Raw genomic sequence first — 21590 nt, 5'->3', positions numbered from 1 at the left:
CCCTATTCATATACAAAATATGCCCTTAAGACAGGATGTGAAGGATTTGTAAATGAAAGAACTACAGAGAAAGGTTTCTCTAAGATATTCCTTCTGCAGAGGAAATATTTTGAGTCATTAGGAGAGCCAAGGTGGTATTTGGGATTCAGTTAAGTATAACTTTCTCAGGGAATGTTTCCTTAATTCTGAAGGATTGGGGTTTTTGGGGGGGGTGGGTGTGTCTGCTGTGTGGGTGCACCATAACATTTTATAACACAGTACCTAAAAAATGGAATGAGAAGCAGAGATTATCGCATACACAGGGGCCAGCAACCTTTTTCAGCCGTGGGCTGGTCCACTGTCCCTCAGACCATGTGGTGGGCCAGACTATATTTGGGGGGGGGGGGATGAACGAATTCCCATGCCCCACAAATAACCCAGAGATGCATTTTAAATAAAAGGACACATTCTACTCATGTAAAAACACACTGATTCCCAGACCGTCCGCGGGCCGATTTAGAAGGTGATTGGGCCGGATCCGGCCCCCGGGCCTTAGGTTGCCTACCCCTGGCATACAGGGAACTCCTTCTTGTTTTGTTGGCTTAGCTGCCCTGGATGCTTGAAACTCCCTGCGAGTTCCTTTCATGACAAGCAATTTAGCACCTCCATTCATGATGACTGCTTTGGCTTTATATCTTTACTTAAAGCCTGCATTGTTTTCCTGAATTGCTAAGTGCAAGTATTTGGAAATAAGTGCCTCTGAAATTAGCAGTGCTTGTTTCCACAGAAGGGAGTTTGTTGAGGCTAGAGCATTCTCTAGCTCCTGCCACACATACTGACTTCATTCCTTGCCTGCAGTGTTTTGCAAAACACAAGATTAATTATGAATGTGCACCTTTGCTGTTATCACCTTTGAACTCAAAGCGTTCTTGGGATTGTGTTTTGGTGCCTTTCAAAGTATGGTGTGAGCAGGAGCCAAGTTGGGTAAAGGAACTCTAACCCATTCTGAGCTCTTTCTACTAATGTAGAGTTTGTTTTTAGTTACAGGTAGGTAGCCGTGTTGGTCTGCCATAGTCGAAACAAAATAAAATAATTCCTTCCAGTAGCACCTTAGAGACCAACTAAGTTAAGTTATTGGTATGAGCTTTTGTGTGCATGCACACTTCTTCAGATACACTGAAACAGAAGTCACCAGACCCTTATATATAGTGAGAGGGTGGGGAGGGGTATTACTCAGAAGGGTGGTGGGAGATGGGTGACTGGCTGATAGGTGTGGTAAACCTGTTGATGACTGCAATTGGTCTTACAGGAAAAAGCAAGGGGTGAGATGGCTAAAAATAGCTTTATCATGTATAATGAGATAAGAATCCAATGTCTCTATTCAGACCAGGTCTCTCCATGGTTTTAAGTTTGGTAACAAGTTGCAATTCAGCAGCTTCTCTTTCCAGTCTATTTCTGAAATTCTTTTGTACTAAGACTTTGAGATCTTGTACGGAATGTCCTGGGAGTTTGAAGTGTTCTCCTACTAGTTTCTCTTGTCTTGTGATTCCTGAGATCAGATTTATGCCCATTTATCCTTTGTCGTAGGGTTTGGCCTGTTTGTCCAATATAGAGAACTGAAGGGCACTGTTGGCATTTGATGGCATACACAATGTTAGAAGATGAGAAATTAAATAGTCCTGAGATGGTATGTTTGATGATGTTGGGGCCAGTAATGGTGCTGTATGTGGCAGCAAAGTGGCTGGGGAAATTCAGCCAGATGGGCAGGGTATAAATAACTTTATTATTATTATTATTATTATTATTATTATTATTATTATTATTATTATTATATTTGTTTTTCATTTTTACGATTGTAGGCTGCAGCTGATGGATAGCATGCAAACGGTGGCTTAAATCTTGCCTCTCAATTTCATCCCTAGCATCAAGAGACACTGGGTGCTTAGTGAGGGATCTCTGAAGTGGAGCAGCTAAGAGGGTGTTGACAGCCAGGAACCAGACACATGAAAGCCACAACCACAACATACATTCAAAGAGATCTGCCCTCTTGCCCTCTGTAAAGCAACAGACACAGCTTCAACTCTGTGGATTCAAGTTGGGTTGCCAAGCAGATCTACCCAGAACTGTGAAATTTTCTGAGCTTACTGTTCTTTCCACTTGGGCCAATACTAAAATTAGTACCATAATTTAATGTCACTCCTCTGCACACAAACCCACAATTGTAAGAACTGCTAACTATCCTGATGTTGTTAGTCTCAGCAGCTGGTACTGTTGACTCACGTTTGTAGCAGAGATTGTGTTGGCAGAAAATATAAAAGGGGATGAGCAAGATGTTTCTACTAATAAGCTGTCATGGAATGGCTGGATACAGAGGAGGGGGGGCACCAGGTAAGGACCCCCCCTTGGGAAATAACGGGGGGGGGGCATTGATCTCTTTGAAGAAAGCATTAACTTCACTGACACCAAGATTTTTTATTGCTGACCTATTCCTGATTCTGGCTGGTGACATGAGCCGAAATTGACATGGATCTGCTGCTAGGTTCTGTCCGTCTATTGAAAACCTAGGATGCTGAGCTGGCTCTTAGCCAGATGGGAGAGAGCTTAGCTCTGGCCAAGGACAATGGTCCACAGGTGAGCTTCTTTGTTTCTTACAGCTATGGGTGATCGGCATTTATGTGCCATGTCTTTCTCTGGCTGGGATGGGGGACTTGTGGCCCTACAGGTGCACCAGTGAAACTCCCATAATCTTTAATAATAATAATAATAATTTATTTATACCCCGCCCATCTGGCTGAGTTTCCCCAGCCACTCTGGGCGGCTCCCAATTGAGTGTTAAAAACAACACAGCATTAAATATTAAAAACTTCCCTAAACAGGGCTGCCTTCAGATGTCTTTTAAAAATAGGATAGCTCTTTTTTCCGTTGACATCTGATGGGAGGGCATTCCACAGGGCGGGCACCACTACTGAGAAGGCCCTCTGTCTGGTTCCCTGTAACCTCACTTCTCGCAATGAGGGAACCGCCAGAAGGCCCTCGGCGCTGGCTGAACGATGGGGGTGGAGACGCTCCTTCAGGTATACTGGGCTGAGGCCATTTAGGGCTTTAAAGGTTGGCACCAACACTTTGAATTGTGCTCAGAGCCAATGCAGATCTCTCAGGACCGGTGTTATATGGTCTCAGTGGCTGCTTCCAGTCACCAGTCTAGCTGCCACATTCTGGACTAATTGCAGTTTCCAGGCCACCTTCAAAGGTAGCCCCACTTAGAGCACATTGCAGTAGTCCAAGGGGGGGATAACCAGCGCATGCACCACTCTGGCAAGACAGTCCACGGGCAGATAGGGTCTCAGCCTGCGTATCAGATGGTGCTGGTAGAGAGCCGCCTTGGACACAGAATTGACCTGCGCCTCCATGGACAACTGTGAGTTCATTCTTAATGGACAGGAGTGTTTTCCTTCACCTCTTCCCATTCTTCTGAGGGTACTCATCTTTTCTGATCTTTTGTGAATGAACCACTGAACTGCAGGTGGCAGCTACCCCTGGAACTACCCAATCTTCCCCCATATGGACTGGCCATTGGATCATCTTAGGCAGGAAGGAGCATCAATGGGCTGCCTCTTCCAGTTGAGCTTCTGGTGTGTCCCTGTGGCCTTTGGCTATTCTTTCGTCCTGCCTTGCTCCTCAGTCCCGACCAATGGCTTGCCCCAATGGCTCTTGCTTCCTGCCTTGAACCAGACGGCTGTCTACCATGCCCTGCCCTCTCCCAATCCTAGCAGTGTTCCAGGAAACTAGATTTATAAAACATCAAGACAAACAAACTCAGGACTGCTGCACACAGCCGAAGAATTTTAATGAGGGGGTTGGGAAAAAAGAAAGATGGACTTTGTATACACAGCCAATATGTTTTGGATCCAGGTAAAACCGTTTCCGATCTCTCACTACCAACTTCACCTTAAATGTGACAAATCTTGTGAAGTTAGGGCATGAGCCCTCTGGGCGCAAGATGAGCCCTGGATTCATCAGGCATAGCAACCAATTTGTAAGCAACGGCTTAATAAAATGGCCCCAGGAAACATGAAGGAAACAGCCCGTTCCTCACCACCACAGCAACTGTTATCCAGTGATATACTGCCTTGGAACATGGAGGCTCAATGTATCAACAATGGCTTATGTACCATTAAAGCTGTGCATGCACAGAGGGTTCACCATAATGGCCAATGCTTGGTTCCCTTTCCCTCTTTAGTTCTCCCTCTCCTATCTAGAAACCGGAGTGGAATTTGCTTTACCTTGAAGTGATTTTAATTCCCAGCTGAAGCAGCTTTGCAGTGCAGTGTGCACGTTCTGGCAACCAGCATGGCCCTATGGTGTTATCTCTGCACATGCATTCTGCTGCATAGCAATAGGGATTGATTGTGCCCATCGATTATTAAAAATTATTTTAAAAAAACATCCACGTATCTTTCTTTTGGCTTACTGTAAATTATTCAAAAAAGATTAACACATAAACATCTTTTGATTAAAAAGCCGCAAGTTTACACCATTGATTCATATACAAGTGAGATAATCAACACTAATTATGGTCAGCACTTTTTAAATATAAAACTATGAACAATATAAGCCACCTACATGCAGCATTTTCATTTCTTTTTATTTAAAATAAAAGTACAAAAGAAGACATGAGACAAATCTGCAGTTCTAAGTACATACAGTGGTACCTCGGTTTAAGAACAGTCCTGCTTAAGAACGATTTCGTTTACGAACTCCGCAAAACCGGAAGTTTGCGAACTTTACCTTGGTCTAAGAACGGAATCCGAGGTACCACTGTACTAAAATCTTTGTCGTGGAAACTTATATACAGTGGTACCTCGGTTTACAAACTTAATCCATTCCGGAAGTCCATTCTTAAACCGAAACCTTTCTTAAACTGAGGCGAGCTTTCCCTAATGAGGCCTCCCGCCGCCGGTGCCCTTCCACTGTTCGGATTCCATTCTTAGACCAAGATAAAGTTCTCAAACCAAAACACTATTTCCAGTTTTGCAGAGTTCGTAAACCAAATCGTTCTTAAACCAGACTGTTCTTAAACCGAGGTACCTCTGTATCTATCAATCTGTCTATGTATCTATATGTATTTGTTAACTGGAGAGAGAGAGGGTTGCTAAAATACTAAAGTATAACAAGTATTTTGTATATATTTATATAAAATCAAATTTCTTTTCACTACAATATCGAAGTACGGAAATAGATTTCTTTGCATGCAAAGCACCAGCTGAAAAATGGGTTCTCTCTGTCACACTAAAAGCTATTCTCTACAGCATTCGTCATTAGCTAAAAATCACATTATTTCAATGCAAACATGACATTATCTTGAAAATCCGTCTTCAGAAGACATTCTGGCATGGAGGCCACCAGCCGATTGATCACACATTGTGCAAAAGTATACAGTATGTTGCTTACAGTTCAAAAATATATAGAAAAAAGTATTTTCCTGTACAAAACCGGGTTAACACCTGTCTCCGCCCCCGCCCCCCCCTTTCCAACCCATCCCAAAATTGAAATTGCTAGAGGATCTACTTCTTCAGTTGTGAAATCTGATGCATTCACGGTGTGAAGTCCTCAGAATGGCAATAGCAGCATGAGAAGAAGAGCCTGCTGAGGAGGTTCATTTTGGTTGAAGTGCAAAAAAGCCCTTGGGACACTTCAGAAGGGAGGAGGCCCATTGACAAATCGCAGCATGGGGTGGAAAGACCGGGCAAAGTTGTTGCGGTGTGCGCAGCTGTAATCTTCCTCCGAGAAAGGGGGCAGGGTAGCCAAAAGCAGGAGGAGAAGGAAGAGCAACTGAATAGGGAACGCCATTCTCAGCACACGGGACAGGAATCCACGGGTCTTGGGAGCAGCTGGGCTGGCACTCTCCTCCTCATCCCCTCTGCAAATATGGAAGAGAATTTATACATGAAGCTGCATTCCACTGAGTCAAACCTCATCTAGCCCAGGGTTTCCCAAACTTGGGTCTCCGGCTGTTTTTGGACTACCGTATTTTTCGCACCATAGGACGCACCGGACAATAGGATGCACCTTATTATATATTTTTTAAATATTTATTAAAGGTTTTTTAATTATAACACAAAAACAAAACATACAAAAATATCACATTTTATAACATATTTTCTTATCCTCTTTGGACTTCCTCACATCTCCCGCTCCTACGTTCCAAAATTATAAAAATTAGTCCAGCAATTTATCGCCTTGTCCCCACCTTACAATCTAGTTTTCCAATGTTATATCTTAAATTTTAGATATATTCATTTCACTCTTTAGAACATTTAGCTTAGCCTAATCATTATCTAAAAATTGATTTTTTCATCAATTTGACTTATCTTCATGATTCACTTCATCTGATTCGATGGTGCCAAATTGTTTATACTCAAGCATCCTCCTTAACATTCATACAGTTTACAATATTTTTGCAAATAGTCCTTAAATTTCTTCCAGTCTTCTTCCACCGTCTCCTCTCCCTTGTTTTAGAGGGGGGAGAACAAGGGAAAAAAATTCTTCCGCTCTCTGACCAGCGCCCCTTCAGCGAAGCGGCAGGAAGCGCTGCGCAGAGAGTGGGAGAATTTCCCCCCTCTTGTTTTCCCGCTCTAAAACAAGGTGCCATTTAAGGTGCATTCAGGCAGCTACCTTGGAAGCCTGGAGAGCTAGAGGGGTCAGTGCGCACCGACCCCTCTCGCTCTCCAGGCTTCAGGTTCCTTTCGACCTGCTCTTTGGGGCTGGCGGGGGGAAGCCCACCATCAGCCCCAAAGAGCAGGTCTGGGAGCAGTGGAAAGGCGCAGCGGAGAGGCTGCTGCCATAGTCACGCGTCACTTCTCCAGCTGGGAGAGGATCGCGAGGCTATGGCTTCTTTAGCCCCGTCCGCGCTCTCCCGGCTGGAGAGGTGACGCGCGGCTATGGAGGCTCCTGCCAGAGCCAGCCGGGAGAGGGTCGCGGGGCTATGGTGTCTTCGCTCCATAGGACGCACACACATTTCCCCTTCATTTTTGAAGGGGAAAAAGTGCGTCCTATAGAGCGAAAAATACAGTACATCTCCCATCATCCACGAAGACTGGTCCTGCTAGCTATGCATGATGGGAGTTGTAGTCCAACAACAGCCAGTTTGGGAAACGCTACTCTAGGGTGTCACGATCAGCAGCTACTCAGGGCGGCTTGCAAGATATATAAAAACACAACACATTGAAAGGCTTCCCTATATTCTCTACTCAGACTGACAGCAGCTTTCTGCAGAGCTGGTTTGAGGGCCACAAACCTTGTCCCTCCCTGCTGAGCAATTCTACCCGGAGACACCGGGAGGAATTTGATGTTGTGCTATTCCAATCATTCCGTCATTGCAAACATTTCACCTTGGCAGATGGAATGATTCCATGCTCTCTTCTCTCCGTGTGTCGTTCTGGGGGTTCTCCTGACACCCCACGTGCCTTTTTTTTGGGGGGGGGGAATCTGTTGCACAAGTGGAAGTTGTTGTGCAGAGTTTCCGCTGATGGGTCTCAGCCGAACCCCACTATTGTGCACCTTGCTGCATCTGGCAAACCTCTGGGTTCTAGCACATCTCACAAGCCAAATGTTTGCCCACCTCTGAGTTAGCTAAAGGTAAAGGGACCCCTGTCCATTAATCCAGTCGTGACCGACTCTGGGTTTGTGGCGCTCATTTCGCTTTACTGGCCAAGGGAGTCGGTGTACAGCTTCCGGGTCATGTGGCCAGCATGACTAAGCCGCTTCTAGCGAACCAGAGCAGCGCACGGAAACGCCATTTACCTTCCCGCTGGAGCAGTACCTATTTATCTACTTGCACTTTGACATGCTTTCGAACTGCTAGGTTGGCAGGAGCTGGGACCGAGCAACGGGAACTCACCCCGTCGTGGGGATTCAAACCGCCAACCTTCTGATCGGCAAGTTCTAGGATCTGTGGTTTAACCCACAGCGCCACAAATTATGGACCTTCAAGTGCTGGTTGTGTGAATGTCATTAATGCACCTGTTTTTGTTTTTTAAAAGTGTGGGCAAAAATCTCCCATTCAAAGGTGTTTGCATTTCCAGGAAAGTTGCCGGTAGTGGCTCCCTATGCAATGCATACAGCACCTTTGATGAACTGGTTTTGTGTGTCTCTGCTCGGACTTTGGCAAAGATGAAAAAGCGCTAAACTCCCCCTTCCTCCTTTCCATGGCCTTGATCCTGCTCAAATTTCCCCGCGGCTGCTATTTACATAATAAACAATGTGTGTGTTAATTAACATGTGATTATGAGCACATCTAGCTTGGCCCCACGACTGCCTTCAAAATGCAACCTCCATTTTTAAATTAAACATTTTCCAAAACATCCTACCTAATATCAGCGCCACTCTCAGTCTCCAAGGTGTTCCTTCCACCAGCCTGCTGGAAATGGAGATATTATGGTGTTATTTAGTCATACTTTCCTCAATGAACACAAGCGCAAGAAGCAAATCCCAAGTGACCCGGTTACAGAGCTCAAAACGCTTCTGTGCCGCAGGAACATCACAGGAAACGTGGGTTTGATGAGTGGACGTTGCTCCATTAGAATGAATGGGGTAGCACCCCACTAAATGCAGTCTTCTCTCAGACACCCCCCCTCCAGCTGCCTACTTAACAACCAGTCCAGGGGGTGGCAGTGCCTGTTAGCTTCCTACTCCTTAGGGTTAGTGCCCCTCTTGCAGAATCAAGCCTGGAGAAGGATGGGGACAAAACCAAACAGGACTGCAGCCACCGTAAAGCTGTGCCCCAATGCTCACTTGGCAGAGTCTGTTCAGGAGGATCACATGGTCAACGCTATCAAAACCTTCAAGTCAGCACTGCAGGGTCATACGCCTTTGCATCCCCCCAGTAGTCAGGGTGACGAGGGTGGATTCAGTCCCGTAACTACGTCTGAACCCCCCATTGGAATGGGTTGAGGCACAGTCGTACCTTGGCTTTTGAACAGATTAGTTCTTGAATGTTTTGGCTCCTGAATGATGCAAACCCAGAAGTGACTGTTCCGGTTTGTGAAATATTTTTGGAAGCCGAACATCTCACGGGGCTTCCGCAGCTTCCGATTGGCTACAGGAGCTCCCTGCTGCCAATCGGAAGACGCGCTTTGGTTTCCGAACGTTTTGGAAGTCGAACGGACTTCCGGAATGGATTCCGTTCAACTTCCAAGCATAGCTGTCAACTTACAGATTTGAAAATAAGGGACCAGCAGCCTCAAAAATAAGGGATCAGAGGCCAAAGTAAGGGATATTCCAGGCACAGGTATGTTCAACTTATGAGCCCCTCCGAGCCAAAGGCAGAAAGCCCAGCCAGCAGCCAAACAAAGCCTCAGGCCTCAAGGAAAACCACCGTCACCTCCCCGCTGGGAAGCGCAGAGCAAAGGCGAGTCCCCAGCAACACGGCCGATTTGATCGGCACGAGGCATGCAAGCTCCACCCCCCAGTCGTTCTTAGACTCCTTATTGGGTGAGCAACGCAGCCAAGCAACACAGTTGGAGCCTCCCTCCTCCTTGGCCGGCAGGGAGGGAGGGAGAGGAGCTGCTTCCTTTGAAACCCAGGAAATTTACGGGACATCATCAATAAGGGACAGCAGCGGGACACAGCGCTGGGATAAGGGACTGTCCTGCCAAATAAGGGACGCTTGACAGCTATGCTTCCAAGTTATGACTGTATAGGCATGTGACAAGGGAAGAGCTTGTAGCCTGGCCTTAAAGAACCAATCCAAACCAGGCTTCTACAACCTAGTGTCCTCTTGACCTATTCAACTACAACTCCCATCACCCCCAGCCGGCATGGTCAGGGAGGAGGGGAACTGCAGTCCAAAATGTTCTGGAGGGCATCAGGTTGGGGAAAGGTACTGAACAGAAACCATGTATCCTTTAGCATGGCCATGAATTACAGTTGAGTTGCTGGACTGTCCTGACCAAACCGGGCGAATCAGCTGTTTGTGTTAACTTGCAATAAAGCATTTCCGGATGGAAACAAGATGAAGAGAAGGTACTAACAGACTGGAGAAAAACCAGAGGTTTGGAAAAGAATTGCCAAGCAGCTTGCCTTGTTTTTATATTTGCAAGGTTTCTCTGGTCGCTGAGGACAGCCTCCCGAGTCCAGTTCGTCCACATCCTGCAGAAATGCACTTGTGTCCTAGAAGGAGGAAAATAGAAGATAACTTTACGTTCTGTAGAGTAAGAAAAGCTTTATCTCCCAGGAGTTATGCACCCCGCCCCCTTGGGAGATACAGAACTGCATCACCCTGGATTCAAGCGCATGCACGCCCCGCCTCACCGGCTTTCCATGCGAGACCTTTAAATCACTTGAGACTCTTTCCAGAAGCTGCTTCAGTTTCTTCCCAATAACGTGGACCTTCTCGTGAGCTTCAACATAATCTCCTCCACCAGATTTGACAAGCAAGTGAGTGGAAATCTCCTGCAGAGTGTTGACTTGTGGCTGCTTTTCCAGAAGCTCTTTCTCCAGTTGCTTCGACAGGGAAATGGAAGGAAATATTGATGCATGTATGACTCTGCTCTACATAGAATCAAGCTGACCACTTGATCTGTCCAGCCCACTACTGCCTACTCTGATTGGGCAGCGGAGCTCCAAAATCTGTCTGATACCCTGAGATCCTTCAAAATGGAGATGGCAGGAACTTTACCTGGGAGCTTCTGTATATGAAGTGCATGCTCTTCTACTGAATTGTTGGGCAACGGCTAATATGTAAGTTTGTTTCCAGGCGCAATTCACTGGGCTCATATCAGTGCCTAAAGCCCCAAAACAACTTAGGCTCTAAATATCTGAAAGACTGCCTCCCTCCCTCAAGACCCCCTAAGGCAGCCTTTCTCAACCTGTGGGCCCCCAGATGTTGTTGGACTACAACTCCCATCACCCCTAGCTAGCAAGGCCAGAGCTCAGGGATGATGGGAGTTGTAGTCCAACAACATCTGGGGACCCACAGGTTGAGAACTGCTGCTCTAGGGTGTTAAGAGAGGGTCAACACTCTCAGAAGATTGATCACTGGGGCCCCAGGAGAGGGCATTCTCTATGGCAGTCCTTAAGTTATAGAATCACACAATCACACAGTTCCCTCCACACATGTGCATTTCACACCCTCACTAAACAGTTTCCTTAGCATGCTGAAAACATATGAGTGCCAGATATTTTAGGACCCAAGCTATTCTCTTCCTGACTTTTGTCATATTTAAAATTGATTCTAGTATTGTCTCCACCCCCACCGTTCTGCCCGGACCCTGAGGTCAAGCGCCAAAGGCCTTCTGGCAGTTCCCTCCCTGCGAGAAGTGAGGTTACAGGGAACCAGGCAGAGGGTCTTCTCGGTAGTGGTGCCGGCCCTGTGGAACACCCTCCCTTCAGATGTCAAGGAAATAAACAACTATCTGATTTTTAGAGGACATCTGAAGGCAGCCCTGATTGGGGGGGAAGTTTTTAATGTCTGATGTTTTATTGTCCCTTTAGGTCCCGGGGCAGGGATCTGGAAAAAGGGGTTCCCGGAAGGAGGAAAAGGACTGCTGTACGAGCTGCCGCGCACCGCAAAAGGCGGCTTTATGCTCCGAGAAAGAAAACGGGGGGGGGGGGGGGAGCAAAGAAAACCCAAACTTTAACAAATAAGCAAAATTGGAAGCAGTAAAACGCAGCAAGCAGAGATAAACCGCAAACCGCAGCTGCTGAAAGAAAAGAAAGGGGAGAGCATGGGCTGCCCCGACCTTAAATACCCCTTACAAGTCCCGCCCCCGCCGCCAGCCAATTGGCTGGCACGGTGAACGGTGAATACTAATGACCCCAGGATTCCCTAGGTCCCGTGGATGGGAGGGGTATGTATGTATGTATAATTAATTTAATAATAATAATAATAATAATAATAATAATAATAATAATTGTTGTAAGCTGCCCTGAAATCTTATGTTGGAGGGTGAGTAATAAATCAAAATACCACTCCTACAACGACTATCACTAACCACGACAAGATAGGGCACAGGGAGGATCTGAAAAGCAGATTATTGGCATTCCACCATCAAACCAAATGCAGCGAAGTAACATTGTACCTAATGGAAGCAAGTCAACTGGCAGATTAATCATTTCTGTATGGATGCACCAAAAAGTTTTTTTTAAACCTACCATTAATTCTCTTCGGCTCTCCTGAATTGCGTGAGGATCAGCATTCAGATCCTTGATCTGTGCTTGATGTCTCCGAACCTCTGCAACAGCCAACCACAGCAGCAGGTTATGGTTTTGCTTATGGAAATCCTGCAGAGAAAAAACATCCATTATTAGGAGAGGCAGGGAGGGGCAGCCTCGTCAGATCACGTCTGCTGACAAAGGCCGGTTTCAGACTGCATGCCAGCAAACTCAGGTTGCGTACTTTGAGAGGATTTGATGATCTTGTGAAACAGCAATCTTTTGCGCTAAGGAAAGGAAATGCACCAGAAAGCATAGGATAAGAATTGCTTGATAACGTCGTGTCAAACCAGAATGAACGCTCCACAGCCCAGGTCTACCTCTTTGGAAACTTTGCACAAACAAATCAGGCTGAATGCTCAATAAGCAGGTTATGCAGAAGGGACCCAAATAATACAGGGCCTTTCCAACTTGGGTGTTGAAAGGTAGTAATAATATGCAGCACTTACATTGTGCTTTCTTGAATGCTCAGCGTTCCCTGCATACAGTCTCTCATGAATACTTAAAGGCAGGGAAGTATTATCAGTTCCATATTGACTAACCATAGGTGGAGGGCTGAGGTAGACAGATCGTGGCTTGGCTAAGGCCACCTGTTCATGGCAGAAGAATATTTCCTGGTTTGCAATTTAGACTATTAGCCACAATGCTTCACGATCTGTTCCAGGCAAAGGAGGCCAGAAGTGCAGGGAGGTGGGCTTGCATCCTTCAGCTATGTGCCGAAAGGAAAATCACAAAACTCGAAGATCTTGCTTACGTAAGAATGCTGTGCAACTACGGAGTGTTCTGCAAATGGCATTTTAAAGCAGTTCCTTAAATCTGCCCAGGTTGGCTTGAAAACATAAAAAACATCCTGTATACCTGAAGTAGCATCTCCACCCCCATCGTTCAGCCCGGACACTGAGATCCAGCGCCAAGGGTCTTCTGGCGGTTCCCTCATTGCGAGAAGTGAGGTTACAGGGAACCAGGCAGAGGGCCTTCTTGGTAGTGGCACCCGCCCTGTGGAACGTCCTCCCTTCAGATGTGAAGGAAATAAGTACCTATCCTATTTTTAAAAGACATCTGAAGGCAGCCCTGCTTAGGGAAGTTTTTAATATTTAACGCTGTGTTGTTTTTAATACTTGATTGGGAGCCGCCCAGAGTGGCTGGGGAAATTCAGCTAGATGGGCAGGGTATAAATAATAAATTATTATAATATTATTATAAAAAAGGCTGCTGGATCAGGCCAGCGTCTAGCCCAGATTCCTGTTCTCACAGTGGCCAAGCAAATACCTATAGGAAGCCACCAAACAGAAACTGAGAGCAACGCCAACCTCCCTGCTTGGGATTCCCAGAAACTGGGACTCAGAGATGTACAACAGTGGCAGCAGAACAGGGACACCAGGATTAGTAGCCATGGATGAAGTACCTTCCATTGCGCACCCAGAATCTTCTAATGTTCGTTTTCATTGGTTATCCCTGAGTTCCAGTGTTTTGAGAGATGGAGGAAAACCTTCTCCCTATCCACTTCTTATAAATAAGAAAGCAATGGGCTGCACTGACCTGACAGCCCACCAGGGCTTCCTGCAAACTCTTCCTCCACTCTCCCATCGTATGAATGGCCTCCTCCCAGCGCATGTTGACTTGCCGAAGCCTGTTCTGGAGCTCTTTGGATCCAGCGCTGTCTCCTTGCCTGAAGTCCTTGCTGGTCAGGTTGGCAGAAAGCACAAGTGCCTTGTAGTTATCAAAGGCTTTGAGCATATCCTGGCGGGAAAGAAGCGGGTTAGGATTCTGCGTTTCAAAATAACTTGGGTTTTTAAGCACTGGCACAACAAAACAACCGGTTTACCAGTGAGATTGCCTTCCTTCTTTGCACGCCTACTCGACTGCTCCCATCTACAAAACTGGCACTGTGGCAAGTGCCACATAATACTTGTAAGAAATGGATCTTTTACACTTTGGAACTCCCTGCCTGTTGACAAAATTTTTTTGTTTAGGCAAGCCGATCCAGACATGTGAAAACGCTGACGTTTTTTCCACCTGCTCTTCGGCTGATTGTTGATTGCAATTATTTTGGAAGGCTTGTTTTTAACTGTTGCCCACTGACAATTTTTCACAGCTTTATTCTTTTTTTGTAAACCTCTTTGAGGCCTCCCCCCCCCTTCTGACAAGTGTTTGAGTCTGTGCTTTTGCATTTTTATCTGTAAGCTGCCTTGAGTCCTGGTCCGGGGTGGAATAGAAATAAATATAAATATACAAAATTACAAAACAAACAAACAAAAAAGGCTGTTCAAAACCTTCACTTGGGGGATAATCCTACGAAGGCTCTATGAGTGCTTTCCAACAATTAGTTCATGAACAATTAGTCCATGACTGATGTGAATTACAACCTGCTGAACTTTGTAACTAAGAGGTAGTAGCTGATTGTGCTGTGTTTTATACTTAAAGGTTAAGGGACCCCTGACCATTAGGTCCAGTCATGACCAACTCTGGGGTTGTGGTGCTCATTTCGCTTTATTGGCCGAGGGAGCCGGTGTACAGCTTCCAGGTCATGTGGCCAACATGACTAAGCCGCTTCTGGCGAACCAGAGCAGCGCACAGAAATGCCGTTTACCTTCCCGCTGGAGTGGTACCTATTTATCTACTTGCACTTTGATGTGCTTTCGAACTGCTAGGTTGGCAGGAGCAGGGACCGAGCAATGGGAGCTCACCCCGTCGCGGGGATTCGAACCGCCAATCTTCCAATCAGCAAGTCCTAGGCACTGTGGTTTAGCCCACAGAGACACCCGCGTCCCGTGTGTTTTATTCTTACTGTTGTTTATCTCATGTTTTGGATTTTTTGGGGGGGAGGGGCATGTTCCATTGAGACTCAAGTGTAAGAAGGCAACAAATAAATTGAATTAAGAGTAGAAGTAGCAGTGATCATGATGATGAGCCGAGTCTAGCATGCCTGGCCCCACTTATCTTAGTTAAGAACACCTGCATAGAACTAGAATCAAGCAAACTTCAAGGTCTATCACCAGCCATTAGACACAGGAGCCAAATGGCCGAAGCTCTAGGTGTAACTGCCTTCTGCAGATCAGATTCTGGCTATCTTACCTGTGTGGTCTTTCCTAAGAGATTGTCCTCTGCCATAAAGAGAGTGGAGCCCTGGAAGACCTTCCTTGATCCAGCAAGGCACTTCTTAGTTTGGCTACAGGGATTATTTACCAGGACAAATGGTGAACTCACTTTCTGCCTCTTGACTCTTTGATGGATGGCCGTGATGCTGGTGGGCGGTTCTGCCTCCTGCAACATTTCAAGCTCCTTCTCTGTTTTATCCAGCCAAGCGTTGATATTCGTGAGGTCAGAATTCAGCTGCTCCCGCTGCTGCCGACTCTGCTTCATTCTCAGCTTGTTGCTTAAGTCTTGGGCTTGAATCAGCTCCCATCTCTCGAGGCCTCCTGCAGTTTGTTGCAAAATTATTCATGTTTTTTTTATTTTATTAAAAAAAGCTTTGAAGCTTGACTCAGAGGAATATTATTTCAGGCATTCGCTGGGTCCCCTGAGGAAACCGATCTTCTACCCCAGCCTAGCTACAAGATTCAACATTAAGCCTATGTGAATTTTTGGGTAGCCTTTTAGGGCTTCTATCCCTTTACAATAGCGTAGCATTGATACCTTTTAAAGACACAAGCGATAGCAGCCTTCAACAATCTCCAAGTATTTTGGACTACCACCCCATGTAGTATTTTCTGCCATTTCTCTTTTTTAATGATTCCATCTACTGCTTCTGCCTTTTACTTTCATGTGGCTGTTTGTTTGTATTTTCACTATTTTTCATTTTTACATTAGCTGCCTTTGGGCGTTTTGCCTTTAAATGCAAAGGGGGAACATAAATACTTCAATAGATAAAATAACTGCACCTGCTCACATTCATTTATTTTTATCTTTGACTCCCTCTCCGCTTCCTCCGTTTAGAGATTTTAAGTTTGCTGAAGCAGGGATCTCTTGTTTATTGGCTTTCATTCCTCTGTAGGGTACAATCTACACTGATGTTATAAATACATAGGGAAAAATGAAATCCTATTTCTCACACACACTGCAAAGAAGCCTCTACATCAGGCTTCCTCAACCTCAGCCCTCCAGATGTTTTGAGACTACAATTCCCATCATCCCTGACCACTGGTCCTGCTAGCTAGGGATCAGGGGAAGAGTTGTAGGCCAAAAACATCTGGAGGGCTGAGTTTGAGGAAGCCTGCTCTACATAAACAGAGTTTATTACACACATAGTAAAGGTAAAGGGCCCCCTGACCATTAGGTCCAGTTGTGACTGACTCTGGGGTTGCGGCACTCATCATCTCGCTTTATTGGCCGAGGGAGCCGGCGTACAGCTTCCGGGTCATGTGGCCAGCATAACTAAGCCGCTTCTGGTGAACCAGAGCAGCGCACGGAAACACCGTTTTCCTTCCCTATTTATCTACTTGCACTTTGACATGCTTTCGAACTGCTAGGTTGGCAGGAGCAGGGACCGAGCAACGGGAGCTCACCCCGTTGCGGGGATTCGAACCGCCGACCTTCTGATCGGCAAGTCCTAGGCTCTGTGGTTTAACACACAGCGCCACCCGCGTCCCGGTTACACACATACACACACACATATCTGTATCCATTTTGATACATATCTATCTCAAAAAATATTACAGCTAAAGTACCTGGTTGTTTTTCTATGGCTGCAACGCCATCAAGGCTCTGGCTAGATTGGGGTTCTTCACTAGGCAACATCCCAGAGATCTCCTGCATGCTGTCCAGACTCCTGCTGCTCCGCTGTTTCACCTGGAATATAACAACATAAAAAGAAGGGAATGAAACATGACACCGGCCCATGTACACTGTGCCCAGCGCACTGGTTGGGCACCCAGGAATGTCCTCAGCACACTGCTCAAAAGGCACCTTGCTGCCAAAGGTAACCATGAGACAATCCATTATCCTGGTCTTGTAAATCTTTGGATTTTAATTAACCCGTTAAAAGCTCAGGAAACTGAAGAGTAAAAATACTTCTGTCGCACTATGCAGCACCGAAATGACCTTTGCTACTCCATCTATCAGAGACTTTAGCACTCCTTCATTTGCCTCCCATTATCACACCGTAATATTTTTTACCTTTGCTTACAACTACACCACCAACGTGCAATTAGCAATATCTGCAAATCCAGCTGTCGTTTATAGATGCTTAATGGATCTTTGTGAGATAGAAGTTCAAGAACTCAGAGAAGCGAGGAATAAGGAATCAGAAAGTATCCTACAGTCTAAACAATGGAAAATTGCTTTTATATAGATTCTTTCCTTAAGATTCGAAATTGAGAGTGATCCAGCAAAAAATAATATTTTGAGTATAGGAAGGCACTGCATAATGCAGACAGATGTTAGAGGTGTAATGCTGAGAACACTACATTGAGGCATATTATGTTGGGCTTCTCCACTGACACAGCATTTTTGGTCTGAAGTTGTTATCCACATCAATTTTGTATTGCCCAAATCCAGATGTTCATATCATTTTAAATAATATTCCTGTAGTATGGGGGCTAATGGCAAGACAACAAAAGTGGAATTTGCATGACCTTATGCTTGTTAAGAGCCTGGAAGGATAAATACTCAACATCCATTATGATCTGAAGATCTACTGACGCTGAAAACATTTGAACATATTTCATACAGGCATCAATTTTGTGTTGATACCTTTTTGGACACCTGGAAGGCTTATATTAAGATATCTTTAAGATACATATACAGATGGCAAATGCTTATATAATGTGAAGTGACTGGGTTTTTTTGTTATTATTAGTGTTATTTGTATAGTAGTTCCTTTTATTTATTTTATCGCATTTGATTTCTTTCCTTCCTCTTTCCTTTGCTAAATTTGCAAATAAAAATATGTTGTCATTTTTTAAAAAGTAAAACCATGCACCTCTTTCATCGCTTAAGCCATACAATGTCTCTCCCCTCGGTCCAGTGCAAATTCCTCATTTTTTACTTCCAGCAATGACCAGTTCCAGCATGGCTTTTGGTCAGGGATGACAGTGGTCCAATAACAAATGGAGGGGGCCACCAGGTTGCCCACCTCTGCCTTAACCTAATGGCCAACCCAGCCCTTTTATGCTTGTAATGTACCTGCATTCCAGTAGGACTTACATAGCCTGGTTTGTAGGGAGTGCTTGACTCTGGGCTGCTCAAAAGGACACTTGGAACCATCTCTCCCTGGTTGTATGGATGTTTTCGGCAAGCAGGGCTTTCCGGAGAGTGCCACGTGTGGGTCTCAGAAGCAGATTTTTCTGTGGTACGACATCGAAAAAGAAATCCGCAGGAAGTTAGATGGCCAAGTTGGGGTGAGGGGTTGGGGTGGGGGATATGAATGAATTAAAAGCATTCTGCAGAATAGGGGGAACCAAGTTATGATGCGGGGGGAAATATATATGAAAGTTTTACCGTTCTTCCTTGCAAAGCATGCTTGTTTGCAAATGTATGTCGGCTGTGTTTCAGGGGCAATGAAATGAGGAGCCATGCAGTTATGGGTGGGCACGTCCCCTCACCCCTCCTTCCTGAAAAGGCCTACAGACAGTTAACAACACCACCAAAAAGTGCAGGCGGGAAAGATGACTCTGGGAGGGACAGCTGGTCCTACATGGGAGAAGGATGGCGTGGCTCCTTCTCAGGCAGCAAACTTTAGGGATGCTATTAAAGGTAAAGGGACCGCTGACCATTAGGTCCAGTCGTGACCAACTCTGGGGTTGCAGCGCTCATCTCGCTTTATTGGCTGAGGGAGCTGGCGTACAGCTTCCGGGTCATGTGGCCAGCATGACTAAGCTGCTTCTGGCGAACCAGAGCAGCACACGGAAACGCCATTTACCTTTCTGCCGGAGCGGTACCTATTTATCTACTTGCACTTAGATGTGCTTTCAAACTGCTAGGTTGGCAGGAGCTGGGACTGAGCAATGGGAGCTCACTCTGTCACGGGGAATCGAACCACCAACCTTCTGATCAGCAAGTCCTAGGCTCTGTGGTTTAACCAACAGCGCCACCTGTGTCCCACAGGGATGCTATTACAAGGCAGCAAATGGTGGGTCACTTAGGTTGCGTACGCATTGTCCCATTTGTAGCACACAAAAAACTGCAGGTTTCCCTCAATCTGGAATTGTGTCTGTTCATCCTCAAAACTGCTTCTTATAATCTAGATCCTGCTTGTCCGCAAGGGTGGGTGTGGCGACTCGATATGCATTTGGAAAACCTCCTCTTGAAGTTATCCATGCCTTTCCCTCCCTGCACATGAATGAAGGAGTAAGCGGTGATTGAATTCCTGGCACATGCCCACCTACAATGTCATTGGGCAGGTGTGGATAAAGCCCCGCCTACACCTGCTTTTGAATGGACACAGAATCCATCTGTCATGAGCTTTTGTTTTCAGAATGAAATCCAGTTTCTCAATAAGAGCTTTTCAGCTAGCACGGCTAGATGGTGTGTGGACTATATAGAAAAGGGCTCAGTTCCTCTTGATTTTAAAATAAAAAAGGTGTGCATGCAGCCTGCATCTATTGTGTTTCTGACCGCTAAAGCAAGAATGGAAGTCACTTTGAACCTTCCACTCTCAAGCATCAAAATGACTTTGACCATCTCTGCTGGAAAACAGAACTCCTTGGTGAGGCATCTATGTCTGCAACACACAAAGTGATAGTGCAGATGAAACTAAAATTTTACTCTCTGTTTAAAGACTGTCTCAAGGCAAATCTAAAAAAAATGTAGTATAAACACTGACAACTGGGAAACACTGGCCTGCGAGTGCTCCAGTTGGAGAACAGCCTTTACCAAAGAGACTCAAACTCAAAACTCAAGGGAGAAACGTGCTAAGAGGAAGCCACGCTGGGCAAATCCACACTGTGATCAACTCCCGTCTGGAAACCCAGGTCCCCACTATGGAAGGACGTGTGGCTCCAGAATTGGCCTCCACAGCCACTTACGGACTCACTGTTAAAACCGTGTTTATGGAAGACAAAGAAGAAGCAGATGAAAGTAACATGGATTCTGGAGAGAATACCAAGTGCTCATTTTCAAAGCAAGCCGATTGCCCTGTTCAGCCCAACGCTGAATGGCAGAGGAGGCCTTAAAGCTAAGCTATGATGTCTTGGGAGCGATGTTTGCGAACCAGGAAGATTTTCTGTTTGGTTGTTTTTTTAACCTAGACTGCACCTGAAGGCTTATAGACTCCAATGCAAATCGAAACACCATCTTTGTGCTGGAGTGGAGAACTAAGGGGGGGGGGGAAGCATAATCTTGACCATTCACTAATGATGACACATGTGCAAATGATGCAGCATTAAACAAAAATGGGGGGAAAAGAGAGAGAATCCACCATGAAGCAACTGGAGCATGGTGTTGACACAAGCCAGGGAGCCAGACACTTGCATATGAGAGAGGTGTAAGAAGCATAGTGTGCGCCACAGGGAGACTGTCATGTTGAGACACATGCAGCAGCAGTGCCTACCAGAAACTGCTTTCAATGATTTTGTGGTCATTTTAAGAAAGGCCTCGGCATTTTCAGGGATTTCTACATCTGAAAAAAGAACAACATCACCAATTGCCTCGCCGGACAAAAGAGGCTGTGAGCGCACACCCCCACAACTACCCACCCCACAGGACAGAAACATAAGAGCAGCCCCTGACAGATCCAGTCAAAAGTTTGCATAGCCGGGCACTGCATTTGCAGCAGCTGGAAAGACTCTGGCAAATGCATAAGGAGAGTACAGTGGTACCTCGGGATGCGAACGAGATCCGTTCCGGAGCCCCGTTCGCATCCTGAACGGAACGCAAGACACGACGGCGCCTCTGCACGTGCACGGGTCGCGTTTTGCCACTTCTGCACATGTGTGTGTGGCGTCATTTTGAGCGTCTGCGCATGCGCGAGCGCCGAAACCCGGAAGCAACGTGCTCCATTACTTCCAGGTTGCCGCGGAGCGCAACTCGAATGCACTCAACCCGAAGCACGGTCAACTTGAGGTATGACTATATTAAGGCAACAGCCCCCCACCTGCTGCTAAACTCTACCCCCCACCAATGTACCTGTAATTTAGTGGCATACTGTTTTTTAATATTGAGATTTTCCTGTTGTCAGAGCTGCCTCTAGGTCCCAGCTCACAGAGGACCAACGCTAGGCTGTCGTAATGTACAAAAGTCTTTATTGAAGTTCAGTTTCCATTTGAAAGCCGTAGCGTGCAGCCCTACGTCTTAAACCCTAGATCGGCGAAGTCCCGTCTGAGTCTCCTCCCCTCTGACACCAGTTTAAGATCCTAGCCCTGCTCCACCTCTTGCGCTGCTCTCTCCTCCTCTGGGTCCTTCTGCCCGCTGGGGCATTGCCCTTTCTGGACTCTTCCGACGCTGAGTCGCTTAGCTCCTCC

General features: G+C 46.1%; 1 protein-coding gene across 1 annotated transcript in view; it reads right to left on the bottom strand.

Moving 5' to 3' along the window:
- Nucleotides 1–3802: 3802 nt before the first annotated feature.
- The window catches only part of SYNE2 (spectrin repeat containing nuclear envelope protein 2), a 256016-nt gene continuing 238228 nt past the window's right edge, over nt 3803–21590 (bottom strand). Inside the window, exons 104-113 of the mRNA XM_083729549.1 lie at nt 20681–20749; nt 18337–18476; nt 16860–16980; nt 15400–15611; nt 13732–13932; nt 12133–12261; nt 10291–10482; nt 10060–10149; nt 8349–8398; nt 3803–5899 (exon numbers count right to left, since the gene is read on the bottom strand). Coding sequence (XP_083585675.1) covers nt 5674–5899; nt 8349–8398; nt 10060–10149; nt 10291–10482; nt 12133–12261; nt 13732–13932; nt 15400–15611; nt 16860–16980; nt 18337–18476; nt 20681–20749 — 1430 coding nt within the window. The 3' untranslated portion in view covers nt 3803–5673. The remainder of the gene's footprint in view (nt 5900–8348; nt 8399–10059; nt 10150–10290; nt 10483–12132; nt 12262–13731; nt 13933–15399; nt 15612–16859; nt 16981–18336; nt 18477–20680; nt 20750–21590) is intronic.

Source organism: Podarcis gaigeae (assembly GCF_964106915.1).
Source record: "Podarcis gaigeae genome assembly, chromosome: 1".
Taxonomy (NCBI): domain Eukaryota; kingdom Metazoa; phylum Chordata; class Lepidosauria; order Squamata; family Lacertidae; genus Podarcis; species Podarcis gaigeae.
Note: the sequence above shows the minus strand (reverse complement) of the source record. Positions and strands in the feature narration are given on the sequence as shown.